This window comes from Ranitomeya variabilis, chromosome 6, assembly GCF_051348905.1.
Source record: "Ranitomeya variabilis isolate aRanVar5 chromosome 6, aRanVar5.hap1, whole genome shotgun sequence".
Classification (NCBI taxonomy): Eukaryota; Metazoa; Chordata; class Amphibia; order Anura; family Dendrobatidae; genus Ranitomeya; species Ranitomeya variabilis.
Genome location: NC_135237.1, coordinates 22,019,813 through 22,038,040, shown reverse-complemented (window position 1 = coordinate 22,038,040; position 18,228 = coordinate 22,019,813). Strand labels below are relative to the sequence as shown.

Genomic DNA, 18,228 nt, shown 5'->3' with positions numbered 1-18,228 from the left:
GCGCAGGAGAGTACTGAAGTGGCAGCAATGAGTCCGGATCTAAATCCCATTGATCACCTGTGGAGAGATCTTACAATTCCAAAAGACATACTGATAGGGAATTTAGATTGTGAGCCCCCAAAGGGCACAGCGATGAGAATGTGTGTAAAGCGCTGCGGAATAAGATAGCGCTATATAAGCAAAAGCATCATAATATTAACCCCTTCATGACCCCAGCTTCTTTCGTTTTTTTTCTCCCCTCCTTCCCAGAGCCATAACTTTTTTATTTCTCCGTCCATATGGCCATGTGAGGGCTTATTTTTTGCGGGACGAGATGTACTTTTGAACGACATCATTGGTTTTAGCATGTCATGTACTAGAAATCAGGAAAAAAAATTCCAAGTGAGGTGAAATTGCAAAAAAAGTGCAATCCCACACTTGTTTTTTGTTTGGCTTTTTTGCTAGGTTCACTAAATGCTAAAGCTGAGCTGCCATTATGATTGTCGAGGTCATTACGAGTTCATAGACACCTAACATGACTAGGTTCTCTTTTATTTAAGTGGTAGAAAAAATTCAAATTTTGCTAAAAAAAAAAAAAAAAAAAGATAAAAATTGTGCCATTTTCTGATACTCGTAGGGTCTCCATTTTTCGTGATCTGGGGTCAGGTGAGGGCTTATTTTTGCGTGCTGAGCTGGCGTTTTTAATGATAGCATTTTGGTGCAGATACGTTCTTTTGATCGCCCGTTATTACAGTTCAATTCAATGTCGTGGCGACCAAAAAAAGTAATTCTGTCGTTTCAATTTTTTTTTTTCACGCTACGCCGTTTAGTGATCAGGTTAATCCTTTTTTTGTATTGATGGATCGGGCGATTCTGACCACGGCGATACTAAATGTGTAGGTTTGATTTTTTTAATTGTTTTATTTTGAAAGGGGGGTGATTTAAACTTTTTATATTTTTTTCATATTTTTTTAAACTTTTTGTTTACTTTTGCCATGCTTCAATAGTCTCCATGGGAGGCTAGAAGCTGGCATAACCTGATCGGCTCTGCTACTTAGAGGCGATCCTCAGATCGCCCCTATGTAGTAGAATTGCTGCATTGCTATGAGCGGCAACCACAGGGTGGCGCTCACAGCAATCCGGCATCAACAACCATGGAGGTCTGGTTGTCATGCCAACGCATCGCTGACCCCTGATCATGTGACATTTCTGGCCCAATGGCCGGAAGCGCTAGTTAAATGCCACTGTCAGCGTTTGACAGCAGCATTTAACTAGTTAATAGCGGCGGGTGGATTGCTATTCCACCTGCCGCTATTGCGTGCACATGTCAGCTGTCCATCTCCCGGCTTTTATGCGGGCTCACCGCCGGAGCCCACTTCAAAGCAGGGGATCTGACCTCGGCGTACTATCCTGTCCGAGGTCAGAAAGGGGTTAAAATTGCTGTTGGCAAAAGGCGCCTTCAAATATGAGGGACCTAGAGCAGTTTGTAAGAAGAGTCGTCTAGAATTCCAGCTGAGAGGTGTAAGAGGCTTGTGATGGTTATAGGAAGTGATTGATTGCAGTTATTTATTCCAAAGGGGGCAACCAAATATTAAGTTGAGGGCGCCAATAATTTTGTCCAAGCCAATTTTGGACTCTTGTGAGAAATTATGTCCAATTTGCCTTTTTTCAGTTTGTTGTCATGTTCCAATACCCACAAAGGAAATAAGATTGAATTTCTTTGGACCTTGATTGGGACTTATCCTCCATTCGGACTATCCTGCGCTTTGACCTTTCATCAATTTTTCTTTGCCGTCCAGGGAGTTTTTCTACAGTGCCATGGGTTGTAAACTTCTTAATTATGTTGCGCATCGTGGACAAAAGAACATCAAGATGTCTGGAGATTGTTTATATTGTTCAACAACTTGTGTTCTCAAGTCCTCGGACCGTTCTCTTCTCCTCTTTCTGTTCTCCATGTCGCACACACAGACACACAATGCAAAGATTGAGCCAACTTTTCCCCTTTTCATCTGATTTCAAATGTGATTTTAATTTTGCTCACACCTGTTACTTGCCACAGGGAAGTTTTGAACTAGCATTGCATGCTTGAAACAGAGTTGTTTACCCACAATTTTAGAACTGTGCAAGCTATTTTGTCCGGCCCATTTTGGGGGTTTTGTGTGAAATTATATCCAGTTTTTTTTTTTGTTTTTTTTTCTGTTTTTTTTTTTTGTTTTTTTTTGTTGTTCTAATACACACAAAAGATGTATACTTGTGTGTAACAAAACTTTGGGAATTGCAATAATTTTCTGGGAGAAATACTTCATTTCCTGTAACAATTTCAAGGGTGCCAACACTTTTGGACATGACTGCATCTTGATACTCAGGATCTCAGGGACAACTCCCCTATGGGGTCCAAAAAATAATAATAAAAAAAAAAAGTATAAAAAATAATTATCATTCTAATCTCTCTCCTATTATCCATTTAAAAATAAATAAATAAATTTAATATATTTATTTTTGATGTTTGTAAAATAGAAGCCTGGTCTATCAAAATCTCCAAATTACCGTATATACTCGAGTATAAGCCGAGATTTTCAGCCCACTTTTTTGGGCTGAAATTGCCCCTCTCGGCTTATACTCGAGTCATACCGGGGGTCGGCAGGGGAGGGGGAGCGGGGGCTGTCTAAAAATACTCACCTAGTCCAGGCGCGGTCCCTGCTTCCCCGGCGCCGGCAGCAGCAGCTTCAGCTTCTTCCTGTACTCAGCGGTCACATGGTCCCGCTCATTACAGTAAATGAATATTCGGCTCCACCTCCCATAGGGGTGGAGCCGCCTATTCATTACTGTAATCAGCGGGACCATGTGACCGCTGAGTACAGGATGAAGCGCTGCGGCGTCGGGGAAGCAGGATCTACACAGCGGCAGGACCAGGTGAGTATACGGGGAGAGGAGCGCAGCGCTGCGCGATAGTCACCTGCTCCTCGTTCCGGGCGCCGATCTGTCTCCAGCAGTGACGCTGAGGTCAGAGGGCGCGGTGACGTGGTCAGTGCAGCACTATATGGGGCCATAACATTCCTGGAGCACTATATGGGGCCATAACATTCCTGCAGCACTATATGGGGGCCATAACATTCCTGCAGCACTATATGGGGCCATAACGTTTCTGCAGCACTATATGGGGCCATAACATTCCTGCAGCACTATATGGGGGCCATAACATTCCTGCAGCACTATATGGGGCCATAACATTCCTGCAGCACTATATGGGGCCATAACATTCCTGCAGCACTATATGGGGCCATAACATTCCTGCAGCACTATATGGGGCCATAACATTCCTGCAGCACTATATGGGGCCATAACATTCCTGCAGCACTATATGGGGCCATAACATTCCTGCAGCACTATATGGGGCCATAACATTCCTGCAGCACTATATGGGGCCATAACATTCCTGCAGCACTATATGGGGGCCATAACATTCCTGCAGCACTATATGGGGCCATAACGTTTCTGCAGCGCTATATGGGGCCATAACATTCCTGCAGCACTATATGGGGCCATAACATTCCTGCAGCACTATATGGGGCCATAACATTCCTGCAGCACTATATGGGGGCCATAACATTCCTGCAGCACTATATGGGGCCATAACGTTTCTGCAGCGCTATATGGGGCCATAACATTCCTGCAGCACTATATGGGGCCATAACATTCCTGCAGCACTATATGGGGCCATAACATTCCTGCAGCACTATATGGGGCCATAACGTTTCTGCAGCACTATATGGGGCCATAATGTTTCTGCAGCACTATATAGGGGCATAATGTTTGTGCAGGCAAACATTATGCCCCATTATGCATATGGGGCAAGTGTCTGTATGGGGCCATAATTAACGTTTGTAGGGCACTACGGCATATGGGGCAAGTGTCTGTATGGAGCATCTTATGGGGCCATAATGTTTGTGCAGCACTATAAGGGGCAAATATCTTTATGGAGCATCTTATGGGGCCTTTATTAACCTTTATGCAGCATTATATGGGGCATATTTTAATATGGAGCATCTTATGGGGCCATAATGAACAGTATGGAGCATTATATGGGGCTCCTGATTCAATATGGATATTCAAAGACACTTAACCTACTGATGTCTCAATTAATTTTACTTTTATTGGTATCTATTATTACTTTTGACATTTACCGGTAGCTGCTGCATTTTCCCATTTTTATACTCGAGTCAATAAGTTTTCCCAGTTTTTTGTGGCAAAATTAGGGGGGTCGGCTTATACTCGAGTATATACGGTAATTGATCCTTCTAGTAGATACCATAAAGAAGGGGGGGAAAAAAGTGAAAGTGGAAAATCGTCATTTTTGTTTTATCGCCTTACTTTCAAAATTGCAGTTAAAAAATGACCAAAAGTGTTGTATCTTCCCCAAAGTCATACAGCTTGTGCAGGTGCACAGACAGAGGAATCGCGCCGACCCTGAACCTGTCACCACGTCTTTTTTTTTTTTTAACGGCACAGTTTTTTAGAGCTGAGAGTAAATGGTCGTACTCTGCGTTTTGCTCTGTCCTCTGCCAGCCCGTGATTCATCCAAGGACACCGGCACGGCGGTGGCGACGTACAGATGACTTTCCTCCGCTGTGGGTCACAATCTGCCGTCCAGCTCGCCGCCTCATTGAGCAGAATCATTTTGTGTAGAGGAATCGTTAATGTCCCATGAAACGTCCTCGTGGGCCCATCTGTTTCCATATGTCTCCTGGTGATTAGGACGACCATCACATTTGCTAAATTTAGGATCTTTTTTTTTTTTTTGCAATTGTATCTGGATGATTCGTTGTAGAAAAGCTAAAAAAAATAAAATAAACCAAAGTCCCAATCTGCAGCGTGGGATATCGGTGATTGATATAGCGCCCTATGGCGAGAAACTATCGACTTTTCTGGGTTTATTTTTATTGATTTATTTTTACTTAAATGCATGTATTTATGGGTTCATTAAAATTTTACCAGCAGTTTTGCTTTTAACGTTTTTTTTTTTTTTTTTTAATCCCCGGCTGCAGAACAAGTTAAGACTATGTGCACACGTTGCGGATTCGGCTTAGGAATTTCTGGTGCGGATTCTGTCTCTCCTGGCAGAAAACGCACCTGCGTTTTTTTTGTGCGGTTCCACAGGGTTTTTTTGTGCGTTTTTGCTGCGGTTTTTACCCTTGCGGTTTTCTATAATGGAATGGGTACAAAAACGCTGCAGATTCACAAAAAGGCCATGTTCACACAGTGCGTTTTTTACCGCGGAACCGCAGCTTTTTTCCATGCAGGGTACAGTACAATGTACCCTATGGAAAACGGGAACCACTGTGCACACGATCCTGAATTTCCAAAAAAAGCCGCGCTGAATAGCTGCGGGAAAAAAGAAGGAGCATGTCACTTCTTTGTCCGAAACAGCAGCGGTTCTGCACCCATAGACCTCCATTGTGAGGTCAAACCCGCAGTAAAACCCGCAGATCAAAAATATATCTGCGGGTTTTATTGCGGTTTGTGGTGCAGAACCGCTGCAGCAGGAAGTGCGGGGAAGCGGCCGGAAGTGCGTGGGCGGAAGTGCTTGGGCGGAGAGACATGGAGGCATACCGTCGCATGGGGATCGTGTCGGCCGTTTGATTGATTTGGTATGTGTATGTGTATGTGTGTGTGTGTGTGTGTGTGTGTGTGTGTGTCCCCATGCGACGCTAGTGCCACCATTGTGCTAAGTCGCCGTATGGGACTACTACTCCCATCCGGTATTAGGATGGGAGAGTTGTCCCTGTGTCCGGCGACTTAGCACAGTTGTAAAGTTACACAAAACACACACAATACACATACATGACACACAGTACATACAACATATAACACAGAGTATATACTCACCAACAGCACACTTGTAGGCGAAGCCCTCGATCCCCTAGATAAAATCCCAAAATAAAAAATCAAATCCATACTCCCTGTCCGCAGACTCCATAAAACGAGTGTCCCACGCCGATCGGCTGCTCTCCGGCGATACACTGCCAGGAGCGAAGCTCCTAGCAGTGTATCACGTACTGTTCCGGAGTTCAATGGCTCCGGCGTCTCGGTTAACAGCAGTACAGCTGCGTTGAACTTTCCCACGCAGCACTGCCGTTAAGCGAGAGTGCCGGGGTCAATGACCGCCGGTAAACTCGCTCGCGCATGTGTGATACGTGGCACTGAAATACGTGATACGTGGCACTTAAATACGTGATACGTGGCACTGAAATACGTGATACGTGGCACTGAAATATGTGATACGTGGCACTTAAATACGTGGCACTGAAATACGTGATACGTGGCACTGAAATACGTGATACGTGGCACTTAAATACGTGGCACTTAAATACGTGATACGTGGCACTTAAATACGTGGCACTTAAATACGTGATACGTGGCACTGAAATACGTGATACGTGGCACTTAAATACGTGGCACTTAAATACGTGATACGTGGCACTTAAATACGTGGCACTTAAATACGTGGCACTTAAATACGTGGCACTTAAATACGTGGCATTTAAATACGTGATACGTGGCACTTAAATACGTGGCACTGAAATACGTGATACGTGGCACTGAAATACGTGATACGTGGCACTTAAATACGTGATACGTGGCACTTAAATACGTGGCACTTAAATACGTGATACGTGGCACTTAAATACGTGGCACTTAAATACGTGATACGTGGCACTTAAATACGTGGCACTTAAATACGTGATACGTGGCACTTAAATACGTGGCACTTAAATACGTGATACGTGGCACTGAAATACGTGATACGTGGCACTGAAATACGTGATACGTGGCACTTAAATACGTGGCACTTAAATACGTGGCACTTAAATACGTGATACGTGGCACTTAAATACGTGGCACTTAAATACGTGATACGTGGCACTTAAATACGTGATACGTGGCACTGAAATACGTGATACGTGGCACTTAAATACGTGGCACTTAAATACGTGATACGTGGCACTTAAATACGTGGCACTTAAATACGTGATACGTGGCACTTAAATACGTGATACGTGGCACTTAAATACGTGGCACTGAAATACGTGATACGTGGCACTGAAATACGTGATACGTGGCACTGAAATACGTGATACGTGGCACTTAAATACGTGATACGTGGCACTTAAATACGTGGCACTTAAATACGTGATACGTGGCACTTAAATACGTGGCACTTAAATACGTGATACGTGGCACTTAAATACGTGGCACTTAAATACGTGATACGTGGCACTGAAATACGTGATACGTGGCACTGAAATACGTGATAGGTGGCACTTAAATACGTGGCACTTAAATACGTGGCACTTAAATACGTGATAGGTGGCACTTAAATACGTGGCACTTAAATACGTGGCACTTAAATACGTGGCACTTAAATACGTGGCACTGAAATACGCGATACGTGGCACTGAAATACGTGGCACTGAAATACGTGGCAGTTAAATACGTGGCAGTTAAATACGTGGCAGTTAAATACGTGGCACTGAAATACGTGGCACTGAAATACGTGGCACTGAAATACGTGGCACTTAGGCTATGTTCACATTTGCGTTGTGCGCCGCAGCGTCGGCGCCGCAACACAGCGCAAACAAAAACGCAGCAAAACGCATGCACAACGCTGCGTTTTGCGCCACATGCGTCCTTTTTTTGATTGATTTTGGACGCAGCAAAAATGCAACTTGCTGCGTCCTCTGCGCCCGGATGGATGCGCTGCAGTGACGCATGCGGCGCAAAACGCAAGTGCGACGCATGTCCATGCGCCCCCATGTTAAATATAGGGGCGCATGACGCATGCGGCGACGCTGCGGCGCAGACCGCAAATGTGAACGTAGACTTAAATAGCTGGATAGAGCTGGATCCGCGGGCTGTGATCTGGCCTACGCTCAGCACTCTGCGGAGCGCTGTCATTCAAAACACGTCCAACTCATTTTGGTGTTTAGTCCCAAAATGGAGGATGGAAGAAGAAAAGGGTTGGACAAGGAAATTACATCATTTCTTTTTTTTTTTCCCCCACTGCAGTTAAAGCTTTATTTGTGTCAAACACAGACAATCTGCAGAGAAAACTGCATAAAAAACCGCATCAAAAACCGCATCCAAAAACGCACCTGCGTTTTCTGCCAAGAGCTGCGGTTTTAGTCCTCAAAAAAAAAAGGATTGAAATCAGGAACGTGTGAACATACCCAAAAGAATTGACATGCTACTTCTTTTAAACCGCAGCGGATTTTCCGCAAAGTGTGCACCGCATTTTTTTTTTTTTCATTGATTTACATTGTACTGTAAATCAATTGCGGATCTGCAGCGTTTCTGCACTGCAAAAAACGCTGCGGATCTGCAGCAAATCCACAACGTGTGCACATACCCTTACTGTGAATCCATCAGTGAGCTCATTCTGACTGGGACTTTGCAAATCTTCTGTCTTTTTTTTCTCTTTTCTGAACTCTTCCTCCACAGACCATGTTGAAAGCTAAAAGGCGATCAGAAAAATGACTTGGTAAGAGATACAAACGTTCTGTTGAGAAGGAGCTTACTGATTCCTTCTAAGTTTGCTCTTTCTGCAGCCAGAAATAACAAAGAGCTTATAAAAGTCAAACGGTGAATGCAAAAATGGTTTTTAGCCCCCCCCCACCAAGGAATATTTTAAAGAGTCGTGGTTTTAAAGAAAAGAAAAACAGTTGCCTAAAATCAGTAAATTATGTAAAATGGTGTCCCCTCCTCTATTAGTCATGCCTGTGTATATGATATATGTATTCACTTGTAATTGGGGGGGGGGGGGGGGGGACTCAGAAACCCTAATCAGGAGAAAGAAATGTCTGGAAATGGGTGCAACAGCTCTTAAAAAAAAAAAAAAAAAGGAAAATATGTATATATATCTGATATATAAAGCTGAATGTGTGTGTGTATGTCCAGGATTGGCATCTGCACCGTCGCAGCTACAGCCACAAAATTTTGCACAGTCACACGTCTGGACCCCGAGAGCGTCATAGGCTATGTTGTGAGGTGAAATTTTAACCCCGCGCGTTCCAATTCACCAAACAATTTTGCCCCTATCTGCATAATGGGGAAAAAGTGAAAGGAAAAGTGTTGGAAGCAAATTGACAGCCAGGAGAAGATGGCATACAGGTATATACTATATATGGGGGAGATGACATACAGGTATATATTATATACAGGAGGAGATGACATACAGGTATATACTATATATGGGGGAGATGACATACAGGTATATCTAATATATAAAGCTGAATGTGTGTATGTCCGGGATTGGCATCTGAACCGTCGCAGCTACAGCCACAAAATTTTGCACAGTCAGACGTCTGGACCCTGAGGGTATGTGTCCACGTTCAGGAAACGCTGCGTTTTTGACGCAGCACTGAGCCGCAGCGTCAAAAACGCAGCGTCCAGATGTTACAGCATAGTGGAGGGGATTAATGAAATCCCGTCTCCACTGTGCATTAGAAAACGCATGCGTTTTTCCCGCATTAACGCACATGCGTTGCATTTTTTCAGAACGCAGCATGTTGCTACAATGAGCAAAACACGCAGGCACACCGCAGGTGACCTGCCAGTGACTTCAGGTGCATTTTTGGTCAGGATTTTACCTGCATAAAATCCTGACCAAACCCTGAAGCAAACCTGAACGTGGACACCATACCCTGAGAGCGTCATAGGCTATGTTGTGAGGCGAAATTTTAACCCCGCGCGTTCCAATTCACGAAACAATTTTGCCCCTATCTACATAATGGGGAAAAAGTGAAAGGAAAAGTGTTGGAGGCAAATTAACAGCTGCCAGATGTGAACAAGGGGGACTTAAAGAGTGAGAGCGATGGCGCCAAAGAGTATATACTGTACAGTTGCTAAGGTGGGGCCCCGACATGGGATAATCACCACACCACCACGGGGATATGAACACACACACAATGTTTCACACACTACCACGTGCTCGAACACATATACCACCCTCAGCGCACATTTCACCACACATACACCAACCTCGCCACATAAAAGTTGAAACACAAAAATCGCCGCTCAAAACTCGCCACATGCAAAACTCTCCACATGCAAAACTCGCCACACGTGCAAAACTCACCTCATGGAAAACTCGCCACACGCAAAACTTGCACACGCGGAAAAATTGCCACATGCACAAAAGTTGCAACACATGCAAAAGTTGCCTCACACAAAACTTGCACATAATCAAAACGCTCCACACATAAAACTTGCCACGCGCAAAACTCGCCATGCGCAAAACTTGCTGCACACAACTTGCTGCACTAACCTGTCACATGCAACTCGACACACAAAAAGTTGCTACACGCATGTCGCCACACAACTCCTCTCACAAAAGTCGCTACATGCATGTCGCCACACGCAACTCAACACACACAACTTGACACACGAAACTCGCCCTAAAACACACACAAGTCTGGTATTATCCTTCAAAAATAAAAATCTGATTAATAAGCAGACAAACTACAAGAGCAACAAATGTACCATATAGGAATCCAGCAGCTGTCAGTCACATGACCAGTCTATTATGTGTATGTGTGAGCTAATATATACTGCCAGGGGGTGGGCTTCCTATTGGCTGGGGATTTATCAGGCTGCCAATTTAGCTTACAAATACTAAGGTAAAAATACTGAGCAAATAAGGTGTGAACGAGGTCTAATACAGGAGGAGATGACATACAGATATATACTATATACAGGAGATGACACAGATGTATACTATATACAGGAGAGATGACACAGATATATACTATATACAGGAGGAGATGACATACAGATATATACTATATACAGGCGATATGACACACAGGTATATACTATATACAAGGGAGATGACACACAGATATATACTATATACAGGGGAGATAACACACAGATATACAGTTATATGAAAAAGTTTGGGCACGCCTATTAATCTTAAGCTTAATGTTGTATAAAAATTGTTGTTTTTTGCAACAGCTATTTCAGTTTCATATATCTAATAACTGTTGGACACAGTAATGTTTCTCCCTTGAAATGAGGTTTATTGTACTAACAGAAAATGTGCAATCTGCATTCAAACAAAATTTGACATGTGCATAAGTATGGGCACCCTTATCATTTTCTTGTTTTAAATACTCCTACCTACTTTTTACTGACTTACTAAAGCCCTTTTTTTGGTTTTGTAACCTCATTGAGCTTTGAACTTCATAGCTAGGTGTATGCAATCATGAGAAAAGCTACTTAAAGTGGCCACTTGCAAGTTGTTCTCCTGTTTGAATCTCCTCTGAAGAGTGGCATCATGGGCTCCTCAAAACAACTGTCAAATGATCTGAAAACAAAGATTATTCAACATAGTTGTTCAGGGGAAGGATACAAAAAGCTGTCTCAGAGGTTTAACCTGTCAATTTCCACTGTGAGGAACATAGTAAGGAAATGGAAGAAAACAGGTACAGTTCTTTTTAAGGCCAGAAGTGGCAGGCCAAGAAAAACATCAGAAAGGCAGAGAAGAAGAATGGTGAGATCAGTCAAGGACAATCCTCAGACCACCTCCAGAGAGCTGCAGCATCAACTTGCTGCAGATGGTGTCACTGTGCATCGGTCAACTATACAACGCACTTTGCACAAGGAGAAGCTGTATGGGAGAGTGATGCGAAAGAAGCCGCTTCTGCAAGCATGCCACAAACAGAGTCGGCTGAGGTATGCAAAAGCACATTTGGAGAAGCCAATTTATTTTTTGGAAGAAGGTCCTGTGAACTGATGAAACCAAGATTGAGTTGTTTGGTCATACAAAAAGGCGTTACGCATGGCGGCAAAAAAACACAGCATTCCAAGAAAAACACTTGCTACCCACAGTAAAATTTGGTGGCGGTTCCATCATGCTTTGGGGCTGTGTGGCCAATGCCGGCACCGGGAATCTTGTTAAAGTTGAGGGACGCATGGATTCCTGTTGTGACCCCAATGGCGAGGGTCTCAGAGGAACGTGGAAGTCTGCAGAATACAAAAATCCAGCTCATAGGGCAGTGGTAACTGGGTTGACCATATATCTACTCCTAACGCCAACACTAGAAGTAGCCGGGGATCATTCCTACGTTGATTCTAGATGACACGCGCCAGCCGGAGAATCTAGCTACCCCTAGTAGAGGAAAACAAAGACCTTTCTTGCCTCCAGAGAAGGGGACCCCAAAGCTGGATAGAAGCCCCCCACAAATAATGACGGTGAGGTAAGAGGAAATGACAAACACAGAAATGAACCAGGTTTAGCACAGAGAGGCCCGCTTACTGATAGCAGAATAAAGAAAGGTAACTTATATGGTCAACAAAAACCCTATCAAAATCCACACTGGAAATTCAAGAACCCCCGAACCGTCTAACGGTCCGGGGGGAGAACACCAGCCCCCCTAGAGCTTCCAGCAAAGGTCAGGATATAGATTAGGAACAAGCTGGACAAAAATACAAAACCAAAACAAATAGCAAAAAGCAAAAGGCAGACTTAGCTGATATAACTGGAACCAGGATCAGTAGACAAGAGCACAGCAGACTAGCTCTGATAACTACGTTGCCAGGCATTGAACTGAAGGTCCAGGGAGCTTATATAGCAACACCCCTAACTAACGACCCAGGTGCGGATAAAAGGAATGACAGAAAAACCAGAGTCAAAAAACTAGTAACCACTAGAGGGAGCAAAAAGCAAATTCACAACAGATTCCTATCAGTATCAGCAGATTCTTGACAATAATGTTCATGAATCAGTGACAAAGTTGAAGTTACGCAGGGGATGGATCTTTCAGCAAGACAATGATCCAAAACACCGCTCCAAATCTACTCAGGCATTCATGCAGAGGAACAATTACACTGTTCTGGAATGGCCATCCCAGTCTCCAGACCTGAATATCATTGAACATCTGTGGGATCATTTGAAGAGGGCTGTCCATGCTCGGCGACCATCAAACTTAACTGAACTGGAATTGTTTTGGAAAGAGGAATGGTCAAAAATACCTTCATCCAGGAACTCATTAAAAGTTACAGGAAGCGACTAGAGGCTGTTATTTTTGCAAAAGGAGGATCTACTAAATATTAATGTCACTTTTCTGGTGAGGTGCCCATACTTATGCACCTGTCAAATTTTGTTTGAATGCAGATTGCACATTTTCTGTTAGTACAATAAACCTCATTTCAAAGCAGAAACATTACTGTGTCCAGCAGTTATTAGATATATGAAACTGAAATAGCTGTTGGAAAAAAAACAATTTTTATAAAACATTAAGCTTAAGATTAATAGGGGTGCCCAAACTTTTTCATATAACTGTATACAATATACAGGGGAGATGACACACAGGTATATACTATGTACAGGGGAGATGACACACACATATATACTATATACAGGAGGAGATGACACACAGATATATACTATGAACAGGAGGAGATGACACACAGGTATATACTATATACAGGGGAGATGACATACAGGTATATACTATATACAGGAGAGATGACATACAGGTATATACTATATACAGGGGAGATGACACACAGGTATATACTATATACAGGGGAGATGACATACAGGTATATACTATATACAGGAGAGATGACATACAGGTATATACTATATACAGGGGAGATGACATACAGGTATATAGTATACACAGAAGAGATGACATACAGGTATATACTATATACAGGAGGAGATGACATACAGGTATATACTATATACAGGAGGAGATGACATACAGGTATATACTATATACAGGAGGAGATGACACGTATATACTATATACAGGGGAGATGACATACAGGTATATAGTATACACAGAAGAGATGACATACAGGTATATACTATATACAGGAGGAGATGACATACAGGTATATACTATATACAGGAGGAGATGACATACAGGTATATACAATATACAGGAGGAGATGACATACAGCAGGTATATACTATTTACAGGGGAGATGACATACAGGTATATACTATATACAGGAGGAGATGACATACAGGTATATACTATATACAGGAGGAGATGACATACAGGTATATACTATATACAGGAGGAGATGACACAGGTATATACAATATACAGGAGGAGATGACATACAGCAGGTATATACTATTTACAGGGGAGATGACATACAGGTATATACTATATACAGGAGGAGATGACATACAGGTATATACTATATACAGGAGGAGATGACATACAGGTATATACTATATACAGGAGGAGATGACACGTATATACTATATACAGGGGAGATGACATACAGGTATATAGTATACACAGAAGAGATGACATACAGGTATATACTATATACAGGAGGAGATGACATACAGGTATATACTATATACAGGAGGAGATGACATACAGGTATATACTATATACAGGAGGAGATGACACAGGTATATACAATATACAGGAGGAGATGACATACAGCAGGTATATACTATTTACAGGGGAGATGACATACAGGTATATACTATATACAGGAGGTGACATACAGGTGTATACTATATATAAGGGAGATGACAAACATGTATATACTGAGGGGAAAATGAGAGGTGTGAGGTGAAAATGAGGGGTGTGAGTGCAAAATGAGAGGAGTGAGGGAAAATAGTGGAGTGATCGGAAAATGACACGTGAGGTCGAAATGACAAGTGTTAGGGGGGAATGAGAGGTGTAAGGGAGAAAATGGGAGATGTGAGGGGGAAAATGAGAGAAGTGAGGTGCTATAACTAACCACAGATATTTACTATGCCCAGGCAACGCCGGGCTCTTCAGCTATACATATATATATATATATATATATATATATATATATATATATATATATATATATATATATATATATATATAAAATATATATATATATATATATATATGTATGTATAATATATTACATACACACACATATACAGTACAGACCAAAAATTTGGACACACCTTCTCATTTAAAGATTTTTCTGTATTTTCATGACTATGAAAATTGTACATTCACACTGAAGGCATCAAAACTATGAATTAACACATGTGGAATTATATACTTAACAAAAAAGTGTGAAACAACTGAAATTATGTCTTATATTCTAGGTTCTTCAAAGTAGCCACCTTTTGCTTTGATGACTGCTTTGCACACTCTTGGCATTCTGTTGATGAGCTTCTAGAGGTAGTCACAGGGAATAGTCTTCTGGAGTTCCCAGAGATGCTTAGCACTTGTTGGCCCTTTTGCCTTCACTCTGCGGTCCAGCTCACCCCAAACCATGCCGAGAGCTGCCGTTCCCATGCTGTCAAATAACAGCACGAGTCCGCAGCTAAGATCGAAGGTATAAAGTTTACCTCTGGCCGCTGGCGTCGGCTGATGGGACTACTACTCTCATCAGCCTACGCCTGCTGCTGCTAATAACAGCGAGAGCAGGTGCAGCTGATGGGAGCATTCATCAGCCGCTGCCTGCGCTCTAAATAAATAATTGAAAAACATTAATTGGAAAAAAAAGCAGAGTGGGTTCTCCTGTGTGTTTTTTTTATTTTTTTTTATTTCTATGACCGGCATGGCAAAACTGAGAGCTGCGGGCTGCAACCCTCAGCTGTCAGCTTTACCAAGGCTGGTTATCAAGAATACAGGGGTCCCCACACCGTTTTTTTTTTAAATTATTTAAATAACTAATTTAAAAAAAAACAAGCGTGGTGTCCCTACCATTTGCACATGACTGCATGAGAAACACCCGGTATTTGGTGTGCCAAACACGAACAGTAACACGGACTTCCTGGTGAAGTCTATGTTCGGGATCCATGCCTGAACAGTACAGATGCCGAACTTTTCTGTTTGGGTTCGCCCATCTCTGTTTACTAGTGATGAGTGAACGTGGTTGGATATCATGTTATCAGAGTAAGCTCGGGTGTTACCAGAGTATTTTGGGCATGCTCGGATAATTTGTTTGAGTTCCTGCAGCTGCAAGATTCGCCGCAGCAGCCACAAAACCAGCAGCCACAGGGACTAAAACATATTATGCGAGCACGACCAAAATACTCAGATAACACCCGAGCTTACTCGGATAATGTGTTCGCTCATCACTAGTACTTATCACTTAAATTTTTTGACACAAAGAAAAAGGAACAGATTTGTGAAGCAGTTTCTATTAAGTTATCTTAGTCCTAGTGCTGGATTCACAGCTACATTGCCCATTACAACTGCAAAATGTTCTCCTTGCTGCTGCTTAATTCTAAATGCTTATTGCACTCCAGAGATGAATTCACATCTACACTGCCCAGTGCAAATGCAAAATGTCTTCCTTGCTGCTACTTACTACTAAATGCTTATTGCACCCCAGAGGTGGATTCACAGCTACACTGCCCAGAACGACTGCAAAATGTCCTTCTAGCTGCTGCTTTCTACTAATTGCTTATCTCACTCCAAATGTGGATTTACAACCACACTTTCACTTTACTTGGCTGCTAAAAGTCTACCATGTACAGAGCCAGGACTCTGGAGCTCCATACACTGAGATGGTCATTCTCAGGTACTGCAGCTCAGCTGCTGATGTAGTGACCATGATCTGAGCTGCAGAACCGAATATGGCCACTACATGGTGGGGGTGTTGGGTGTCCTAAGGAGAGATCATCAGTATGGGGGAAAAACAGCATGCGAGAGGGGGTCAAAGCTGGGAAAATGGCCATTGGTTGACTGAGTCGCATAAAAAGTGTGTGACTTTTTGATTGATTTTTTTCCTGTTTTTTTTTATACTAAAATAAATCTATAGTTGCAACATACCAATCTTTTTCACTGAGCACTGATCAATTTCTCCACCGTTCCAGGAGGAAAGTAATATGTAATTTGTTGGACTTGTTACATTTTGAATTATATTTCTTATATTTTAGATGTGATTTATGTTTTTCTTTCTTGCTTTTGCTGAGTTGTGATTTATGAGAAGCCTCCCGATGATCCGTCGTGCCTTATCTTTCAGTGTTTAACGTGCGGGAAGACCTTTAAGAAGCTTTGGTCCCTTCATGAACACAATAAGATCGTTCACGGATACGCAGAGAAAAAATTCTCTTGTGACATCTGCGAGAAGAAATTCTACACAATGGCTCACGTCCGAAAGCACCTTGTCGGTGAGTAGCGGTAATGTGAACAGTCCGCGAAATGTCGCTCAATCCAATGTGGATCGGTCTGCACGTGACTCCTCACGTTCCGGAACCAGAGGAAAAAGAAACTTTTTTTTTTTCAAAACTCAAAGTTTTCCACAAATGCTTGAAACTGATGTTACCTGTGAGGTCCCTTAGTGCCCAGTGCAATTACATGCAGAATTCCTGCAGTCTGATACCTGATAATCCGGCACAAGTCAGGAACTGCCAGATTGTATTGCTGGCGGCAGCAGATTTTGTCCTGATGCTTTTAGGCTGTGTGCTCATAGTGCGTTTTTGCGGCCGTTTTCTGCTTGGAAATGGGCCAAAAACGCTATGGAATCCTTATGGAAGCTAATTCAATGACAATCCTGAAGTGTTGTGCGTATGAGCAGTAAATTTCCTTAGGGTATTTGCGGTGCATTTCTTTTCTGCAGCATATCAAATCAATATCACCTGACAATTCAAAGGTGACATGAACCACCCCCTAACAATTACCCCACTTTCCACCACTACAGGGCAAGTGGGAAGAGCAAGGCTAAGCACCAGATTGGCACATTTTATAGATGTGCCTTTTCTGGGGCTGCTGAGAGCTGATGTTTTTAGTCTGGGAGGGGGCCAATATACATTGCCCCTTCCTAGACTATTAATATCAGCCCACAGCTGTCTGCTTAGCCTTTGCTGGTTAGATTTTTATAGTGAGACCCTATGTAATTTTTTGTTTCTGTGGTCCCCCTGCAAACTAGCCAGTAAAGGCTAAACAAATAGCTGTGAGCTGATATTCATAGCCTGGGAACCTTCATGGCTATTGGCTTCTTCCCAGAATATTAACATCACCCCTTAGCTTTCCCTCTCTGCTGGTTATGAAAATTATGCAGAAGCCCATGCAATTTTTTTTTTTAATTTAAGAGTTGCTGTTTGGTTACAGGCTACGTAGGTTCATTCTGTTAATGCTCCTACATAGGCTGGTGACTGTGTGTATGTGTTTAAGTACTGGCTTAGTAATGAGGGTGTCTGACTGACGCTTCTTCATTGCTAAACCTAGGAATTGGTGTCAATGACACGGTAAAACGCACGGTTTTGCTGCCAAG

General features: G+C 42.7%; 1 protein-coding gene across 1 annotated transcript in view; it reads left to right on the top strand.

The window, feature by feature from the left end:
• Positions 1–18,228, top strand: part of ZBTB47 (zinc finger and BTB domain containing 47) — a 55,387-nt gene that overhangs the window by 26,676 nt on the left and 10,483 nt on the right. Inside the window, exon 3 of the mRNA XM_077268019.1 lies at positions 16,978–17,125. Within this exon, the coding sequence (XP_077124134.1) occupies positions 16,978–17,125 (148 nt within the window). The remainder of the gene's footprint in view (positions 1–16,977; positions 17,126–18,228) is intronic.